Source organism: Rhinoderma darwinii, chromosome 4 (genome assembly GCF_050947455.1).
Source record: "Rhinoderma darwinii isolate aRhiDar2 chromosome 4, aRhiDar2.hap1, whole genome shotgun sequence".
Lineage (NCBI taxonomy): Eukaryota > Metazoa > Chordata > Amphibia > Anura > Rhinodermatidae > Rhinoderma > Rhinoderma darwinii.
In genome coordinates, this window is record NC_134690.1 from 306,365,921 (window position 1) to 306,385,202 (window position 19,282).

General features: G+C 42.3%; 1 protein-coding gene across 4 annotated transcripts in view; it reads right to left on the reverse strand.

The window, feature by feature from the left end:
• Positions 1-19,282, reverse strand: part of TMEM181 (transmembrane protein 181) — a 152,699-nt gene that overhangs the window by 68,207 nt on the left and 65,210 nt on the right. For 3 of the 4 annotated variants that reach the window (XM_075862705.1, XM_075862709.1, XM_075862708.1), the window contains exons 2-5: positions 14,058-14,161; positions 10,058-10,113; positions 8,141-8,231; positions 484-605 (exon numbers count right to left, since the gene is read on the reverse strand). In XM_075862705.1, the coding sequence (XP_075718820.1) occupies positions 484-605; positions 8,141-8,231; positions 10,058-10,113; positions 14,058-14,161 (373 nt within the window). Of the gene's footprint in view, positions 1-483; positions 606-8,140; positions 8,232-10,057; positions 10,114-14,057; positions 14,162-14,304; positions 14,392-19,282 lie in introns of all 4 variants that reach the window. The other variant, XM_075862707.1, reaches the window with a different exon arrangement.

Consider the following 19,282-nt stretch of genomic DNA (forward strand, 5'->3'; position numbering starts at 1 on the left):
TGACAACTATTTCACACTTACAGGATTCGTTCAGGAGAAAACCCATAGTAGCTCCACTGAATGACAAATTTCAGCTTTGGATTTCTGCCACGGATTATCTACAGATTGCCTAAAACAAATCCAAACCGTGTGAACATAGGAGTAAGGAGAGACTCCAGGCAAAACGGATACACTGTGTTATGCCTACTACAGGGCATAAGGTGGGAGATGATGACCAACCTGCCTGAGGATAGCTTCTCAATGCATAGTCCCAAAAAACACCTTTAGCCATTGTCCTTAAAGGGGCGCTCCCTTGAGAAGACACTTATGTATCCACAGGGATCCCCGCTGATCACGAACACAGGGGTCCCGAGCCCCGCAGTTCTCCTCAATGCACGACCAAAGTGAGGAGTTCGAATGGAGCAGTTGTCAGAGGTGAACCAAAGAAAAACATCACTCTGAAAATGGACAGCAGCCTATTAAAAGGTAGTCGGTGTTACGTACCTGTGCACAACTCAGTGTCCTTGGTCGAGAACGCTCTTTGTTATCTACGTAGGATACGGTCGCATCAGAAGACACACCGTGTATTTTCACAGACATTTTAAAATTGTTCTGGAAGCTGGAAGCTGAAATAAAGAGATGAATTACACAATCAGGTAAAAAACAACAACAACATCATTATTATTATTAACAAGAACAATTTAAAAAATAAAGAAGGTTGAAAAAGTAACGTTAGATTTACTTTGGTCTTCTAATAAAGTAATTAAATCTGTATATTGATTCTGTTTAACAATTACAGTTTTACAGACTTTAGAACCCATGTTAAAGGACTGCCGCGGATAGTAAAAATTCAATGGATGATCAATGATAAAAACACAGTCCATAGGTGAATGGTTCAAAGGGAAGAACTGTAAATTAGAATATTACATTTGTTCTTTTAAATAGAAAATAAAAAGATTCAAAAACACCTCTGCTGTTTTGCCCTGCTTGATGTAATAGGGATTGGGATGGTATGTTTCTATAGATACAGATGTCAACCGCAGCCTAAACTCTTAACCCCTTAGTGACCAGCCTATTTTAAACCTTTCATAACCAAGGGTCATTGATGCACGTGTCCAGGTTAAATTATCCATTTCTGATATGCACTTCTTTAAACGATAATATATTTGCAACCGCTTTGAATATCACAACTATTTGAACTTAATTTTTTACAAGACTTGTGAGGCTTTCATTTTCTAGATTAGTTTATAAATGTGTGTTTTTAATTTTTTTTATGAGCAGACAAAATAAAAAAAAATGTGAAAAACGCACTTTTGTATATATGTGCGTGTGTATGTATATATATATATATATATATATATATATATATATACACACACACACACACACACACACACACATATACACACACACACATAAATACAAACACACATATATACACACACAGTGGCGTAACTACCACGGTTTGAGGGGGCCCGTGCCGCCAGCCGACACCCCTCCCATATGCTCGGTGGCGCCGCTAGCAGCCTTTATGGCTGCTACAGCAGTAGCGCCGCTACTATGGGGCCCGCGCCGCCGAGCCTCCAACAAGTATGTGCCGGACGACACATTCCCTCTCATGCCTGTAGGCGTCGCTAGCACCAAAGGGTGCCCCAGTGGTAGTGACAGCCAAATACATGCATTAGCACTGAATGCCCGACCATTCAGCGCCTTACAATGACGTCATCACGCCGCTTCCATGCTTGAAAGGCGCTGATTGACGGCGAAAGTCATTCTGCCCTGCCAATCAGCGTCATTGGACGACGCTCGTTCAGCTCCTGCAGACACGCTCAGAAGAGAGCATGTCTGCATTGCCAGCGAACAGCGTGGGAACGGGATCATGGGAGTATGTCAAGTTTTTTGTTTTCTCATAAAACTGTTAATGGCATTATCTATAGTGGGGGCTCTATCTACAGGGGGGTCGTCTATATGTGGGCCACTATATACAGGGGGTGTCTATGTGGGGATGTGGGGCACTAGCTACAGGGGTGGTAGGGATGTGGGCCACTATATACAGGGGGGTCTATATGTGGGCCACTATCTACGGGGGGGGCCTATATGTGGGGCACAATATATCCAGGGGAGCTATATGTGAGACACTATACAGGGGTGGGCTATATGTAGAGCACTATCTATTGGAGAGCTATTTTTTAGGGCACTTTTTATAGGGATGGGTTACCTGTAGGGCACTAGCAACAGGGTGTCTATATGTAGGGCACTGTCTACAGAGGTGGGCTATACGTGGAGCACTACCTATAGGGGAAGCTATATGTGGGGCAGCACCACGGTGGTACTATCTACAGGGGGCACAGTGTGTGTGTGTGTGTGTGTGTGTGTGTGTGTGTGTGTGTGTGTGTGTGTGTGTGTGTGTGTGTGTATGGTACTATTATAATCAGGGACACAGTGTATGGCGCTGTTATAGGTGCAAGAGGCGTTGAGAATTTTAAACTTTGTTTATAGGTGCAGAAATGTTTTAAAAGTGAGAAGCTGAAGACATCTGAGCGGAAAACTGCAGAAATGGGTCATGGCCGGTACAAATCCATCATAGATGTCTGGACCGGAGGGAGAAGAAAAGAACTAGAATCTGAGACGTCACCGGTGAGTCACTTAATCTAAATGTTTATTCTGCCTCTAATCAGTACTGTAGTCACTGTATGATCTGCAGAGAGATGATTATGATAGGATTTTTTTTTTGGGTGAAACAGCATCTCCCAGCATATCCTCACCATTGTTCGGGCCATGCTGGGAGCTGTAGCTTTACGCCGTACAAACCTATACGGCAGGGGTTGCACGAAATTATGCTGTATTTATTCTGGTGTTTGATATATGTACTGATCTTGGTTCTGATGCTGTATATGAGTATGAGATTGGTTTTCGTGCTGTGTATATATGTAATGAGCTTGGTTCTGGGGATGTATTTATGTCAGAGCTTGGTTCTAGTGCTGTATTTATGTACTGAGCTTGGTTCTAGTGCTGTATTTATGTACTGATCTTGGTTGTGGTACTGTATATATGTCAGAGCTTGGTTCTAGATCTGTAGTTATATAGGATATATTTAGAACAACAAAGTTGCAGGGCAGATGGAATTGTTCTCAATTCATTGTATATTTAATGAGAATCTGTCAGGTAGTTTTAACCCCTTGAACCGCCACCATGCGGTAATACATGACCTGACAATATTTCCAAATATTATCTTTTATGTTTTTTTCAGATGCAGCAAAATTCTTAAAATCCACTTTTAAAACGGTGCACACTATATGCCAATTACTCAGAGGGTCATGGGGTGGTGCTGCTATCCTGAAGAGAAACAGTCCTTCCTCCAAACCCACCTTTCCATGTTTGAGTGACATCTCCTTGGCGGATACAACTTTCTCGGATGCGTCATTGCCTTGTGGCCCTCCACACCAGGGGCGGGGGGCTGCGTGGCCCTCCACACCAGGGGCCGGGAGCTGCGTGGCCCTCCACACCAGGGGCCGGGAGCTGCGTGGCCCTCCACACAAGGGGGAGCTGCGTGGCCCTCCACACAAGGGGGAGCTGCGTGGCCCTCCACACAAGGGGGAGCTGCGTGGCCCTCCACACAAGGGGGAGCTGCGTGGCCCTCCACACAAGGGGGAGCTGCGTGGCCCTCCACACAAGGGGGAGCTGCGTGGCCCTCCACACAAGGGGGAGCTGCGTGGCCCTCCACACAAGGGGGAGCTGCGTGGCCCTCCACACAAGGGGGAGCTGCGTGGCCCTCCACAAAAGGGGGAGCTGCGTGGCCCTCCACACAAGGGGGAGCTAGCTGCGTGGCCCTATACACAAGGGGGAGCTGCGTGGCCCTATACACAAGGGGGAGCTGCGTGGCCCTATACACAAAGGGGAGCTGCGTGGCCCTATACACAAAGGGGAGCTGCGTGGCCCTATACACAAAGGGGAGCTGTGTGGCCCTATACACAAGGGGGAGCTGCGTGGCCCTATACACAAGGGGGAGCTGTGTGGCCCTATACATAAGGGGAGGGCTGTGGCTCTATCTACAGGGGGCTGAGTGTGGCGCAATCTACAGGGGTCTGTGTGTGGTACTTTCTACTAAGGGGGGGCTGTGCTGCACTTTCTACTAAGGGGGGCGCTGTATGGCACTATATACAAGGGAGGGGGTAGTGGCACTATATAGAGTGGGAGCTGTATAGCAATATATACACTGGGGGCTTTATAGCAATATATGCAGGGGGGCTGTATGGCACTATATACAAGGGGGAGGTGGGGGCGCCATCTACAAATGGGGTGTGACACTGTCTATAAGCGTGGCTATATAGCAGTCTACAGGGGGGCTGTATGGCACATTCTACAGGGGGCACTATTTATAATGGGAGATGCTTGTGGCACCCGGGGGGTCCCGATCAAGAGTTTGCTATGGGGCCCAGTCTTTCCTAGTTACGCCCCTGTGCACACAGTTAACAATGGATCACCGGTCAGCTTTTCATGGCTGTTTTGCATCAATTTGTCTCAAAAATGTAATCCATTTCCTGGCCGTCTGACCATTTTAACCGTCATTTGCCATCCGTTTTTCATGGACACAAAAAAAACTGCATGAATTTTGATAGTTAATTTTTTTTGTCCCAACCCCCTGAAAACACCACAGTGCCAATTTAGATAGTAACGCAATACCAGTGTAGATAGTGCCACATCACCCTATATAAATAGTGCCAGTGCCCACATAAATAGTGCCCACTGTAAATTGTGACAGTGCCCACATAGTGCCACAGTTCCCACTGTAGATAGTGCCACAGTGCAACGTAGATAGCGCCAGCGTCCCGTTGGTAGTGCCCATGTAGATAGCGCCAGTGTCCACTGTAGGTAGTGCCCATGTAGCTAGTGCCACCCCCTGCAGATAGAAACGTCCCCCGCCCTGCAGATCGCAACGTCTCCCCCCGCCCTGCAGATAGCAACGTCTCCCCCCGCCCTGCAGATAGCAACGTCTCCCCCCCCTGCAGATAGCAACGTCTCCCCCCCCTGCAGATAGCAACGTCTCCCCCCTCCCTGCAGATAGCAACGTCTCCCCCCTCCCTGCAGATAGCAACGTCTCCCCCCCCCCTGCAGATAGCGACGTAGCTCCCTGTAAGAGCGGAATCCTTGTAGATGCTTAACAAAAAAATAGAAAAAGCCCCTAGTAGTTGGCGGGTAAAAAAACTTTGAATATATAGAAAAGTTGCCAGAGGCAATAGAAACCCGGTGTAACCCCTGACGTCACTGTCCATATATGGATAGGGACGCCAGGGGCTTCTCCAGTAGCGGAATCCCCGGCCAGAGTGTCGGCCCTGGGATTCCGCTCCTAGAGAGAGGGAGCAACAGTGGTGCCATCTACAAGGATTCTATAGGAAAATTGCCAGAGGCAATAGAAACACGTTTTTTTTCCAACTACTTGCTATCTAGTAGAATAGTTCAATTGTAAAAAAATACCTTTTATTTAAATCAAGTAGGGACAAACAACATAGAATTTAAAACTACAATGTGTGCCGACCAGTAATAGTATCAAAGTTCATATGCCATACAAGAGATAAAAATAACCCAATTGAAATCATAAGTACTGAGTAAAAGTGCTAGCTGTAGTCAATAGTATAGATCAGCTATCACTAAGTAACGGTACTAACTATGGTCAATAGTAAAGGTCAGCTGTTAACATTGCTCTAAAATAGGATTAATATATTTTTTACAATTTAACTATTCTACTAGGTAGCAAGTAGTTGGGGGGAAAAAAACGGGTTTCTATTGCCTCTGGCAATTTTCGTATAGAATCCTTGTAGATGGAACCACTGTCACTCCCTCTCTTTAGTAGCGTAATCCCCGGGCCGACACTCTGGCCGGGTATTCCGCTACTGGAGAAGAACCTGGTGTCACTATCCATATATGGACAGTGACGTCAGGGGTTAACTTGACTATAAAAGCAGAATCCCCTGCCAGAGCGGGGATTCCGCTCAAGTACTAGCCCCTGTTGTCGCTGTCCAAATATGGATAGTGACGCCAGGGACTTCTCTAGTATTAAGTATCCCCGGCCAGTGTTTTGCCCCGGGATTCCGCTCCTGCAGGGAGCCCCTGATGTCTCTATCCATATATGGACAGTGACGTCAGGGGTTAACTCTAAAAGCAGAGTGACATCAGGGGCTCTATCTAGAAGCGGAAGCCCCAGCCAGTGCGACCTGACACCGGGGATTCCGCTCCTAGAGGGAGTTTAGGTGGCGCTATCTACAGTGGGGGGCTGCGATGCCATCTACAGCAGGGGAGTTGCCATCTACATGGGGGTGGTGCAACCTGCAAAGGGGTTGCACTATACATAGTGGGGATGGAGAGACGTCGGCCGCTCCCTCTAGAGAATCCCCTGCCAGAGCGCTGGCCGGGGATTCTGATCCTAGAGGGAGCTTAGGTGGCGCTATCTACAGAGGGTTTTGTGCTATCTACAGGGGGTTGTGGCGCAATCTACATTGGGCTGTCAAAGCCCCGGCTGACATGAGTGCAGCGCTGCTCACACTGAAGAAGCACTGCACTCATCAAACCCCGTTCGAGGCTGCGAACGTTTATACATGCAACAACTGCACAGTGCATCAGCAATTTGAACGTATATAGCCGTATTGCAGTCGTGAAGAGATTAATGACAAAGCTATTCTTTAAGTTTTTTCATCGTAACATTCAAAGAGAAAACGTTTTTATTTTTGCGTCGAAATAGCTGTTCAAGGACTTGTTTTTTGCGGGACAAGTTGTATTTTTTAATAGCACCATTTTGGGGTACATATAATTTATTGATTAACTTTTATTAACTTTTTTTTGGGGGGGGGGGTAATAGAAAAAAAAAAACAGCAATTTCACCATTATTTTTTTGCTTCTTTCATTTACGCCGTTTACTGTGTGGTATAAGTAACATAACTTTATTCAGCGGGTCGTTAGGATACCAACATTTATATTGTTTTCTTGTGTTTTACAAAGTAAAAACGTTTTTTTTTTTTAAATATTTGTTTTTGTGTCCCCATATTTGAAAAGCCATAACTTTCTTTTTCTGCCGATGCAGCTATACGAGAGCTTTTTTTTGCGGGACGACTTGTAGTTTTTATCGGTAACATTTTGGAGTACATGCAACTTTTTGATCACATTTTTTTTTAAGGCAGTCTGAACAGAAAACACCAAATCTGGTATTGTTTTTTATTTTATTTTTTACAGCATTCGCCAAGCGGGTTAAATAACATAATAGCTTTATAGTTGGCGTCGTTACGGACGCGGCGATACGAAATATGTGTAACTTTTTTTTTTCATAATAAAGTATTTTCTACGGGGAAAACGTTTTTGTTTATTTAACTTTATAAAACTTTATTGGTCCCACTAGGGGACTCTACTGTGCGATCATCCGATCGCTTTTATAATACACTGCAATACACTGTATTGCAGTGTATTATTGCCTGTCAGGCATCTTCTTGGCCATGCCTCTTGCAGGCATTAACTAGAGGCAGACCTGGGGGCCTTTCTAAGGCTGCCATAGAATGCACTAACACCCTGCGATTGCATAGCAGGGTGCAGGTGGGGTGAGAGGGAGCCCCCCCCTTCCTCCAAAACCACTTCAATGCAGAGCTCAACAGCGAGCACGGCATCGAAGGGGTTAAACGGGCGGATTTCGATCCGCTCCAGCAGTGTTGCTCCAAGCCCTCAGCTACCGGAGGTAGCTGAGAGCAGGGAGCTTTTACTTTTCCCGGCAAAGCTGCTTTATTCTGATGCAGCGCCGTGAAAAAGGCATATGCATCAGAATAAAGCCCATCGTGAAAAGGCGTATTGGCGGTCACTAATGGGGAAAAAAAACAACAACAAAACTAAACAAGACTTTGGGCCAGGGCAGGATTTTATGGAGTAACGACGTCACTTCAAAAACAGGTTTGTTATTTTCCTTAGGGCAACCCATTCTTTCAGGATGGTCCGTGACAAAATATGATGATCCCTACCTAACATGTGTCACACCACAGCTCTAGCTTTTGTGCATAGGCTACAATGTAAAAAGACAGGTGAAGCCATAGTGTCACTCCTACACAACCTGCAATGCAGCCCTTTACGTATTTTCTATTATGGATTCAAAAATGAAAATCGAAAACAGAGTTCGGGAACAGCTTACCATCTGAATTTTCAAGCTCAATTCTACACATTAGCCATAGCTGTTGGTTGTAAGTTGACATGACTGGAGACTGTAAGGTATATTGGCCCACCTGCAGAATAAAAGGTAATTAATATAAATAAAACAGAGGCTACACAGACTTTTTGTAGCTACTGATTTTTAACAAGAGCTTCAGCAGTTGTCCTTAGGGATACATCGAGTTGAATGCAATCTTGTGGACTGCAGTTGTCATTCGATAGTTAAAAATCAATCAGCTACAAAAAGTCAGTTTAGCCTTAGCTTAAAGGGAACCTATAAGCAGTTTTTTTGTCTTTTGCATGTGTCTTTTGATGCTATTTTTCCACGTCTGATTCTGCGCCAAAAAACATCCCAAATCCTCCTCCTTTTTATTGCAACGGGGATCAGCGGCGTTTATAGTTTTTCAGGACAGATTTTTTTCCTGCTTTATCTTGGAGCGGACTCCACTCTTGAATCTCCCAATGAAAAAAAAACAAAAACGTGCCAAACGCAGATTTTTTTTTCTTCTTTTGTCAAAACCAGCTTGCGTTTTTAAAGCGGGTGTTCTCAAAAAACGGTCTCAAAAACCACCTGCGTTTTAAAAACAACAGCCTCCAAAATCCTGAAGGTAATTTGGATGCAGTTTTTTTCTGCTTAACAAAAAACGCTGTGTAAACATACCCTAACCATTATACGTTGTGGAGCGGATTCTAAAGATGCTCATATGTGATATAAATGAAGAACCATACCATAGAAAAATTAGTTTGAATCTTTGGCGCGCTGCTCTCAAAAACGCAGATCATACTTTTGGTCCTGTCCAGACTCGACTGACGTGCCCCCATCCTTGCTACGTCACGCCAAGCCTGGTCAAAGTCTCACGAGAGGGCTTCCAACTCCACTCCCGGCGCCTGCACAGTGCAGAAATAAACCAGGGGACGGTGCAGCATACTTACGCAGCACAGGCTGGGACTATAGCGTACAGATCACGCGTGAGACTTGTATCAGGCTTGACATGTGGACAATCCTGCAAATTGACCAATGCGGTGGGCAAGAATTCTTCTGTTTACTTTTACTATTCATTGCTAGGTTTAGTGTTCTGTTAAAGGGAAATCTTTAAGATCCCTTTAAATGAAGGCATCTGGAAGACAAAACAAGCCAGACACTGTGAGCAGCACCCTCTCCCAAGTGATGCAGCCAAACTCAATTTCTTGGTCAATGAGCTGGGAAGACTCAGACTTCCAAGGAAGCAGAAAATGGGGGACCTTAACGCAGGAACAGTGGCCGGATCATTCCGGGGCAGGGCTGGTGGTAAGACGACTGACTATACATTCCCAATATACAGTAATTGTTTTTATTTATTTTTTTAGGACCGTTAATATGTAATTAATTAATAAGTAATATATAATTGAGGGTCTGCGGAAAGTTGAGCGACAATAACGTAATGGCTGAAATTAGCGTTTGTGTATAGGTTCAGACAGTACCAGATATGTGGAAGGGTGTGGTTATGCATGGATAGGGGCCCAACCCAAATATAAATATGAAAGAGTATCCGGCACACCAATATTGAAACATGAAACAAAGGTATTTTGATTTTGTTTTTAATGCCAGTGGCAGAGTGCGACGTTTCGGTCTAAGAGACCTTCATCAGGCACTGAGCCGTGCTGGAAACTGCATAGACGAGCGCTAGTGGTGCTGATAGCGGCTGGCCATGATACAGCGGCATTAAAAACAAAATACCTTTGTTTCAATATTGGTGTGCTGGATACTCTTTTATATTGAAGACAGTGAAACAACACAAACATTGAGGCAAAATGAATATTATGGGAGCCATGGAGGACTGAAGTCATTGTTTTCTGAAGATTTTTTTGTAAATGTGGCCATTATACAATTCCGAATGTATAAGAAGGCGGTTCTGCATACCTTAGAAGAATTTGATGCTTCAGATCGATATGGTTTGGCCTCAATAACATTGGGTCCTGGGAACAATAAAAACAAAAAAAAAGTATAATATAGAATAAAAAAAACAAAACCTAAATATATATTAATTTGATCATTAAAAGTCGTTGGCCACACTTACACTTTACATGTATGATTGCTTATGCCGTTTTGGCTATTATCAGATTTGCTATTGCATATATTCTATAGGTTCTTTAAATCTGCATCTCTGAAATTTGTTAAAAAACAACAAAAAAAACACCAACCCTTTAGTGACTAGCCTATTTTAGGCCTTAGCGACCAAGCTATTTTTTTTGTTTTTCCATAGTTGCAGTTAAAGAGCTATAACTTTTTTATTTTTACCATCGACATAGTTATATCAAGACTTTTGTTTTTGCGGCATTTTTTTAATGGCACCATTTTGAGGGAAAATAGAATTTTTTGATTAGCTTTTATTAACTTTTTTATTAAAAACAAACACCAATTCCACCATTGTTCTGAGTTTTAAATGGACACCATTCACCATGCAGCATAAATAACGTTTCTTTTATTCTATGCGTCGGTATGATTACGACAATACCAGATATGTATTAGGTGTTCTAGGTTTTATGACTTTTGCACAATCATAACATTTTTTAACTAAAATTATTAGTTTTTGCATCGTCCCTTTCCAAGAGCCATAACTTTTTTATTTTTCCGTCAACGTAATGATATGTGGGCTTGTTTTTTGCGGGACGAGACGTCGTTTTCATTAGTACTTTTTTCGGGTTTCATGGGACTTCTTGATTAACTTTTATTACTTTTTGTGGAGCAATGGAAAAAATTGCAATTTTGCCATAGGTATTTGCAGCAGCCGTCTACCAGGAAATTTTAGAGCACTTCATGCTTCCCTCTACTGACAAGCTTTATGGAGAGGCTGAATTCATTCTCCAGCAGGACTGGCACCTGCCCACACTGCCAAAAGTACCAATACCTGGTTTAATAACCACAGTATCACTGTGCTTGATTGGCCAGCAAACTCACCTGACCTAAACCTCATAGAGAATCTATGGGGTATTGTCAAGAGGAGGATGAGAGATACCAGACCCAACAATGCAGACGAGCTGAAGGCCGCTATCAAAGCAACCTGGGCTGTAATGAATCTATATAAGAGCTTCACTTTTTGAATTGAATTACTGAAATAAATGTTTTTATATTCTTACTCATTGAGAAGGACTAGTATATGAAGCCAAGGAAGTCTCTGCTTCCAACGGAATAGATTTTTTAATTTAACCCCATAAGGACACAACAAATTTTCATATTTTTGTGTTAGATTTTTAATGTTTGCCTTCCAAAAGTCATAATATATTTTTATTTTTCCATCTACATAGCCGTATAAGGGGTTGTTTTTTGCGGAATGAGTTGTCATTTTTAATGGCACAATTTAACTTACCATATAATGTACTGAGAAACTTTTTAAAAATTATGTGGGGGTAGAAGTGGAAAAAAAAATACAAAACTTTATATGGGTTTTGTTTTTACAAGCATTCTCTGCATGGTAAAAATGACATGTTAACTTTATACTTCGTATGATATTGGCGATACCAAATTTATATTGTTTTTTGATGTTTTATTACTTTTACTAAATTAAAATAAATTTGCTATCCACTGAGAAGCGTGAGGGCTTTTTTGCAGGTTGTGCTGTAGTTTTTATTGGTACAATTTTGGGTTAGGCCCCATGCACACAAACATATCTTTGCAGCCGCAATTCATTTCAATGGGCCCATGCACACGACCGTGGTTTCCACGGTCCGTCAATTGCCCAGGAGCCTGGACCGCAAAAAGAACGGACAAGCCTTATTACGGCTGTGTTGTGCGGTCCAGACTCATAGAAATTAATGCACGCAGTCTAAGGCCCCATGCACACGAACGTGCTTTTGCGGCCGCAATTCTCCCAAAAATCCATGGGAGAATTTCGGACCCATTCATTTCTATTGGCCCATGCACACGACCATGGTTTCCACGGTCCGTGCATTGCCCAGGATCCTGGACCCCAAAAATAACGGACAAGTCTTATTACGGCCGTGTTTTGCGGTCTAGGCTCATAGAAAATAATGGCCCGCGATTTGGCTATGGTCGTGTGCATGAGGCCTTAGACATGAGATTTTCCTAGCTTTGTATTCAATTTACTTTTTGGGGGGGGGGGGGAGCAAAAGGGACAAAAAATAAATAAATAAGCAGTTCTGGCATATTTTTTTTTCCCTACAATATAACCCCTGCAGGTTTAATAGCATAGTATTTTAATATTTCAGACTTTTATGGATGCGGCGATGGCATTTAGGTTTATTTTTATTTTTATTTTTTTAATTCATTAAGCAATTTTCTTTTCCATTTGTATGGCTCCCTTGGGGACTTTACCATGCAAATCTCTGGAATGCCTCTTTTCTGTGCTCTATGTAAAACCGGCACAAACCGCATATGGAGCCGCCTCAGCTCCTAAAACCATAATGTTAAAATGCACATCTGCCCTACATGTACGGAGGATTGCGATAATGGGTTAAAGCATGCCGTTTATTGAAGCCCAGTATATTTACTAACTAGTGGGTTATATTTACAAGTGTGCATTTAACGGACAAAGAATCAAATGGATATATTCAACATGACCAATGAATAACACTATACTGTACTTGCCATTTATGAACTTCCCTAATATATTCATGTATGACACTATATTCATCAAATCAGCAATAATGGTAATTCAGAAGTAATAATAGTTTTCAAAAATATAATTGTTATTTATAAAGGCTTCAATACAAAGATCAAACAAGAAATAGCCAATGGAAGGTGTAGCTAGTATTGCTCACAAGCCCTGTGGGAGAATCTACAAATCTTATTCAGATACATGATAACCTAATCAGCAATACACATTGTAGCTGGAGACAAAAAAGGGGTTGTCTGGTTTTAAATACTCTATTAGGTAATTCTGAGCTAATAGTAGTGGGGTTCCCCATACAGTACCCTTACCTATTAACTAGAATGGAAAGTAGCTCTTGCTCTAGTGGACCCAGAACATCCATCCATGAGACACACACACACACAAAAGTTTGGAAATCGCACAATCGATATACAGGTTAATGATAGGCAAATGATAAAAAAAAAATGGAAACAAAATATAACAAACATCTTCATTTATTCAGTATCTAGTATGAGCGCCACATGCAGAAACACAAAGTTACAAGCCTTGGCATGCTATCAATGAGGTTATTAACCCCTTAATGAGTAGCTACATTTTTACAGTTTGGACTCAGCCTTTCAGCAACCATAACCTTTTTATTTTTTCATGGACTATAGGAGGCCTTGTTTTATGTGGGAGAACTTGTATTTTTTTTTGTGCAGTTTGGGGGAAGAAAAAATTCACTGTGCAAGTTACAGAATTTATTTTTACGGCATGAATATAGGAAAAAGCGATTCTCGCCATTGATTTTTTTTATCCCGTAAATTAATTTATTATTCAGGTTAATTTAGTCGTGTAGATACCTAACATGTGTAGGTTTTTTGTTTTTATGCAATGTAGGGACAAGGAAATATATTTTATGCCAAATAATTACTTTTTGGGGATTTTTTTTTATTTATTTCATTTATTTTAAAACCCATCAAGGGATAACTTTATTCACAACTTTATTTTTTTACTTATAATATATTAGAATACTCTTGTATGCGAATACATTACACTGTGTTACAATGACACAGGCTTCTGTTAGGGCAAACTATGTGCTGCCCTAATAGCAGGAAAACTGACCAGACGGCCCTGGGGTCTTTTCTAGCCCAGGGCTGACTGCAGAGGGATTCCCCGGTCTTTGATTGCGTCACTGGGTTTCCAGTGACGTGATGGGGGGGGGGGGTTTCTCTGATCGTGCCACGGTCATGGACCGCAGCGATCAAAGGGATAAACAGCTGGGGCAACACGGCCCGGAACAATAAACGAGACCAAAATAAATACACTTACCTGCTATTCCAATAAAAAGGGTTAATCCAAAACACAGGAAAAATACAACAAAAACCAACACAAAATAACGCTTTGAGAGAGTGTATAGGCGCATGGGGGCCAACCTGAAATAAATAGATAAACAATATTAGCAACAACTACATGATGAAAAACACTGACACTTGTAAGTCTCTCTCCACATCTGCATCATTCTGACAAAATAGCACAGTATATAAAAACCAATTGAATTTTCTAAATCTTCTCTCACCTGATCCGACATTGGGCGTGTAGATACGGTAGTGCACGCTGGGTGGTAAATTGCCAAGGCAACGCTTGTAGAGTATCGTAATGGGTCCTGTTAATAAGAACAGGATCCGTGCTTAAAGAGGCTCTGTCACGACATTATAAATGACCTATCTCCTACATAAGGAGATCGGCGCTATAATGTAGGTGACAGTAATGCTTTTTATTTAGAAAAACAATCTATTTTAAACCACTTTATGAACGATTTTTAGCTTTATGCTAATGAGTTTCTTAATGCCCAAGTGAGCGTGTTTTACTTTGTACAACGCCCCCTTGGTCTAGAGGAGTGTATGACGCTGGCCAATCAGCATCATACACTTCTCTCCATTCATTTACACTGCACTAGCGATATCGTTATGTACAGCCACATACACACACACTGTAACATTACTGTAGTGTCCTGATAATGAATATACATCACTACCAGCCTGGACGTGATGTGTATTCAGAAACCTGAAACTTCTGAATCTGTGAGATTCCAGCAAGGCAAGCGTAATCTCGATTAAAATGACAGGTTACATCGTAATCTCGCGAGAGTACGCTTGCCTTGCTGGAATCTCACAGAAAAGATTCAGAAGTGTCAGGATTCTGAATACACATCACGTCCAGGCTGGTAGTGATGTATATTCATTATCAGGACACTGCAGTAATGTTATAGTGTGTGTATGTAGCTGCACATAACGATATAACTTTATCACTAGTGCAGTGTAAATGAATGGAGAGGAGTGCATGACGCTGATTGGTACACTCCTCTGTACAACGCCCACTTGGCCTAACGTAAAAACACGCCCACTTGGGCATTAAGAAACTCATTAGCATAAAGCTAAAAATCGCTCATAGTGTGGTTTAAAATAGATAGTTTTTCGAAATAAGTATTACTGTCACCTACATTACAGCGCCGATCTCCTTATATAGGAGATAGGGCACTTATAATGTGGTGACAGAGTCTCTTTAATACTCTTCAGGCGTCGTACGGTTTCTATGACAACTGTACCGCCCAGCATGCATTAGAGCATCTCCACGCGCGATGTGACATCAGGCTTTAGATCAGACAAGGGGACATTTGAAATTTTTCTGTTGTATCGGTTCATTAAATCCTGTTGGCAATGATGTCACCAATCATTTTCAGAAGCGCAATTTTTTAATACTTTACTTTAGACAACTAATGGAGGTATATTTACTAGGAACTTTATATTATAGGGGGAAAATTAATGTCTTTTTTAAAGAATTAAGTGAATGAATGTATATCAGAATCAGAGTACACATCATGAACAAGACAAACAAATATGCAAAATAGCGCTCACCTAAAAAGGAGACAGTCTCTCTAGTGACACCTAGGTGTCTCCCCTTTAAAGAGGCTCTGTCACCACATTATAAGTGCCCTATCTCCTACATAAGGAGATCGGCACTGTAATGTAGATGACAGCAGTGCTTTTTATTTAGAAAAACTATCTATTTTTACCACTTTATGAGCGATTTTTAGCTTTATGCTAATTCATCTCTTAATGCCCAAGTGGGCATATTTTTACTTTAAAGGGAAGGTGTCACGAAAAAAATTGTTTTTATATTTTATTGCTTTTAGTATGTCATTAAAATAAATTTTATTTATTTGTGTTGTACTTTTTCTTTTTTTTACTTCTCTATGGGGGCTGCCATTTTTTTTTCATCTCCGTATGTGTCGATTAACGACACATACAGAGATGGAATACGGCACATACACCCCCATAGAGAATGCGAACGGTAGCCGTTCCATTCACTATAGCGTACTCCGTCTGTGTGGGAACGGCGCATGCGCCGCTCCCACACAGACCAAAAGGAAGGTCTTCGGCAGAACGACATCCGGTGCCATTTTCATGTGGAGCGGAAGCCGCGGCCGGACAGTAAGACGACTACTTCCGGTCGCAGCTTCCGGCCATATGTTCAGACGCAAGGACTAGGAGCAGAGGCCGCGGCGGTGGCAGGAGCAGGTAAGTTATGTTTGTGTATGTGATGTGTGTGTATGTTCGTTATATACTGTGTGATTACCACTGTATCTAATCCTCATACACTGTGCATTCGCTCAATAAATGGCGGCACACAGTGTAGGAGGTGCGAACATTCAACCCCCTCCTTTCTCCTGGCACTAGCCAGGATAAAAGAGGGGGTATTGTTTGAGGACACTAGAGCGAGTGTGTCTTCTCCAATTTTGCAGCATAAAGCAATGAGGTTGCTTTACCACATGCCAATGCTGCAATTTTGGGAATTGCTCTCTCTAGTGACCAGCACATGGAAATGTTATAAATTTGAATCTAATTAATAACATTTCCTGACTTGTGAAAAAATTTAAAAAAATTAGAACGATGTGTAATCATTTATATACTAACTTAACTACAAAAATAAAATTCCCTTTAAACCAAGTGGGCGTTGTACAGAGGAGTGTATGACGATGACCAATCAGCGTCATGCACTTCTCTCCATTCATTTACACAGCACTAGCGATATAGTTATATCGCTATGTGCAGCCACATACACAAAGACTAACGTTACTGCAGTGTCCTGACAACGAATATACATTACCTCCAGCCAGGACGTGATGTGTATTCAGAATCCTGACACTTCTGAATCTTTTCTGTGAGATTACAGCAAGGCAAACGTAATCTCACGAGATTATGCTGTAAAATGTAATTTAAAACGAGATTACGTTTGTCTTGCTGTAATCTCACAGAAAAGATTCAGAAGTGTCAGGATTCTGAATAAACATCACGTCCTGGTTGGAGGTAATGTATATTCATTGTCAGGACACTGCAGTAACGTTAGTCTTTGTGTATGTGGCTGCACATAGCGATATAGCTATATCGCTAGTGCTGTGTAAATGAATGGAGAGAAGTGCATGACGCTGATTAGACCAAGTGGGCGTTGTACAGAGGAGTGTATGACGATGACCAATCAGCGTCATGCACTTCTCTCCATTCATTTACACAGCACTAGCGATATAGCTATATCGCTATGTGCAGCCACATACACAAAGACTAACGTTACTGCAGTGTCCTGACAATGAATATACATTACCTCCAACCAGGACGTGATGTTTATTCAGAATCCTGACACTTCTGAATCTTTTCTGTGAGATTACAGCAAGACAAACGTAATCTCGTTCTAAATTACATTTTACAGCGTAATCTCGCGAGATTACGTTTGCCTTGCTGTAATCTCACAGAAAAGATTCAGAAGTGTCAGGATTCTGAATACACATCACGTCCTGGCTGGAGGTAATGTATATTCGTTGTCAGGACACTGCAGTAACGTTAGTCTTTGTGTATGTTGCTGCACATAGCGATATAGCTATATCGCTAGTGCTGTGTAAATGAATGGAGAGAAGTGCATGACGCTGATTGGTCATCGTCATACACTCCTCTGTACAACGCCCACTTGGTCTAAAGTAAAAACACGCCCACTTGGGCATTAACAAACTCATTAGCATAAAGCTAAAAATCGCTCATAAAGTGGTAAAAATAGATTGTTTTTCTAAATAAAAAGCACTGCTGTCACCTACATTATAGCGCAGATCTTATGTAGGAGATAGGGCACTTATAATGTGGTGACAGAGCCTCTTTAACATACCCACATAAGTGATAGAGCGCTGGGTGTCTCATTACTTTACGCAGCCCTCAGAAAGGGCAGCATAAAGTTGCTGGTAGGTTCCCTTTAACCCCTTCCCGCTCCATGACCTAATAGTACGTCACGGGAGTAACGGCCATTTTGGCTGTCTTCCCGACACATGCAGGAGCTGTGACAGCTGAGGTCTCGTACATCAGTTGCCGCAGCTCCTACAGCAGGGACCGATCGCGGTGTCCCCGCTGATAAACCCCTTAAAAGCCACGTTCAATAGCGATCACGGCTTTTTAGGGGTTAAGCTACCATCGCCGGCCTGCTACACGATAGCGACCGGCGATAATGGCTATGGCAAGCAGACGCATAACAATGGTGTCCGGCTATGCCATTGACGGAAGCCTAGTGGGACCTGACAAAGTCAGGACCCACTATGCTTGCTGTCAGTGAGTAGCTGACAGCTATAATACACTGCACTACGCATGTAGTGCAGTGTATTAGAATAGCGATCAGGGCCTCCTGTCCTCAAATCACCCAGTGGGACAAAGTAAAAAAAAAAAAAGGGAAAAAAAGTTAAAGAGGCTCTGTCACCAGATTCTCAAAACCCTATCTCCTATTGCATGTGATCGGCGCTGCAATGTAGATAACAGTAACGTTTGTTTTTTTTAAAAACGTTCATTTTTGGCCAAGTTATGAGCTATTTTATATATATGCAAATGAGCTTTGAAATAGACAATTGGGCGTTTTTTTTTCGTTATATCCAACTGGGCGTGTATTGTGTTTTTAACTGGGCGTGTTTACGTGTATGACGCTGACCAATCAGTGACCAGTCAGCATCATACACTCATCTCCATTGATTTACACAGCAGCGATGTGCAGCCACATACACAGAGATTAACGTTAATCGAGTGTCCTGATAATGAATACACATGAAATCCAGCCTGGACGTCATGTGTATTCAGAATCCTGACACTTCTGAATCTTTTCTGTGAGATTCCCACAAGCCACGCGTAATCTCGCGAGATTACGGAGGTAAACGAGATTTCGTTTCCCTTGCTAGAAATATCAAAGAAAAGAGTCAGAAGTGTCAGGATTCTGAATGCACATGACATCCATGCTGGATTTCATGTGTATTCATTATCAGGACACTTGATTAACGTTAAAGAGGCTCGGTCACCAGATTATAAGTGGCCTATCTCCTACATAGTCTGATCGGCGCTGTAATGTAGATAACAGCAGAGGTTTATATTTTGAAAAAACGATCATTTTTGAGCAAGTTATGAGCTAGTTTCGATTTATGCTAATGAGTTTCTCAATGGACAACTGGGTGTGTTTTTACTTTTTACCAACTGGGC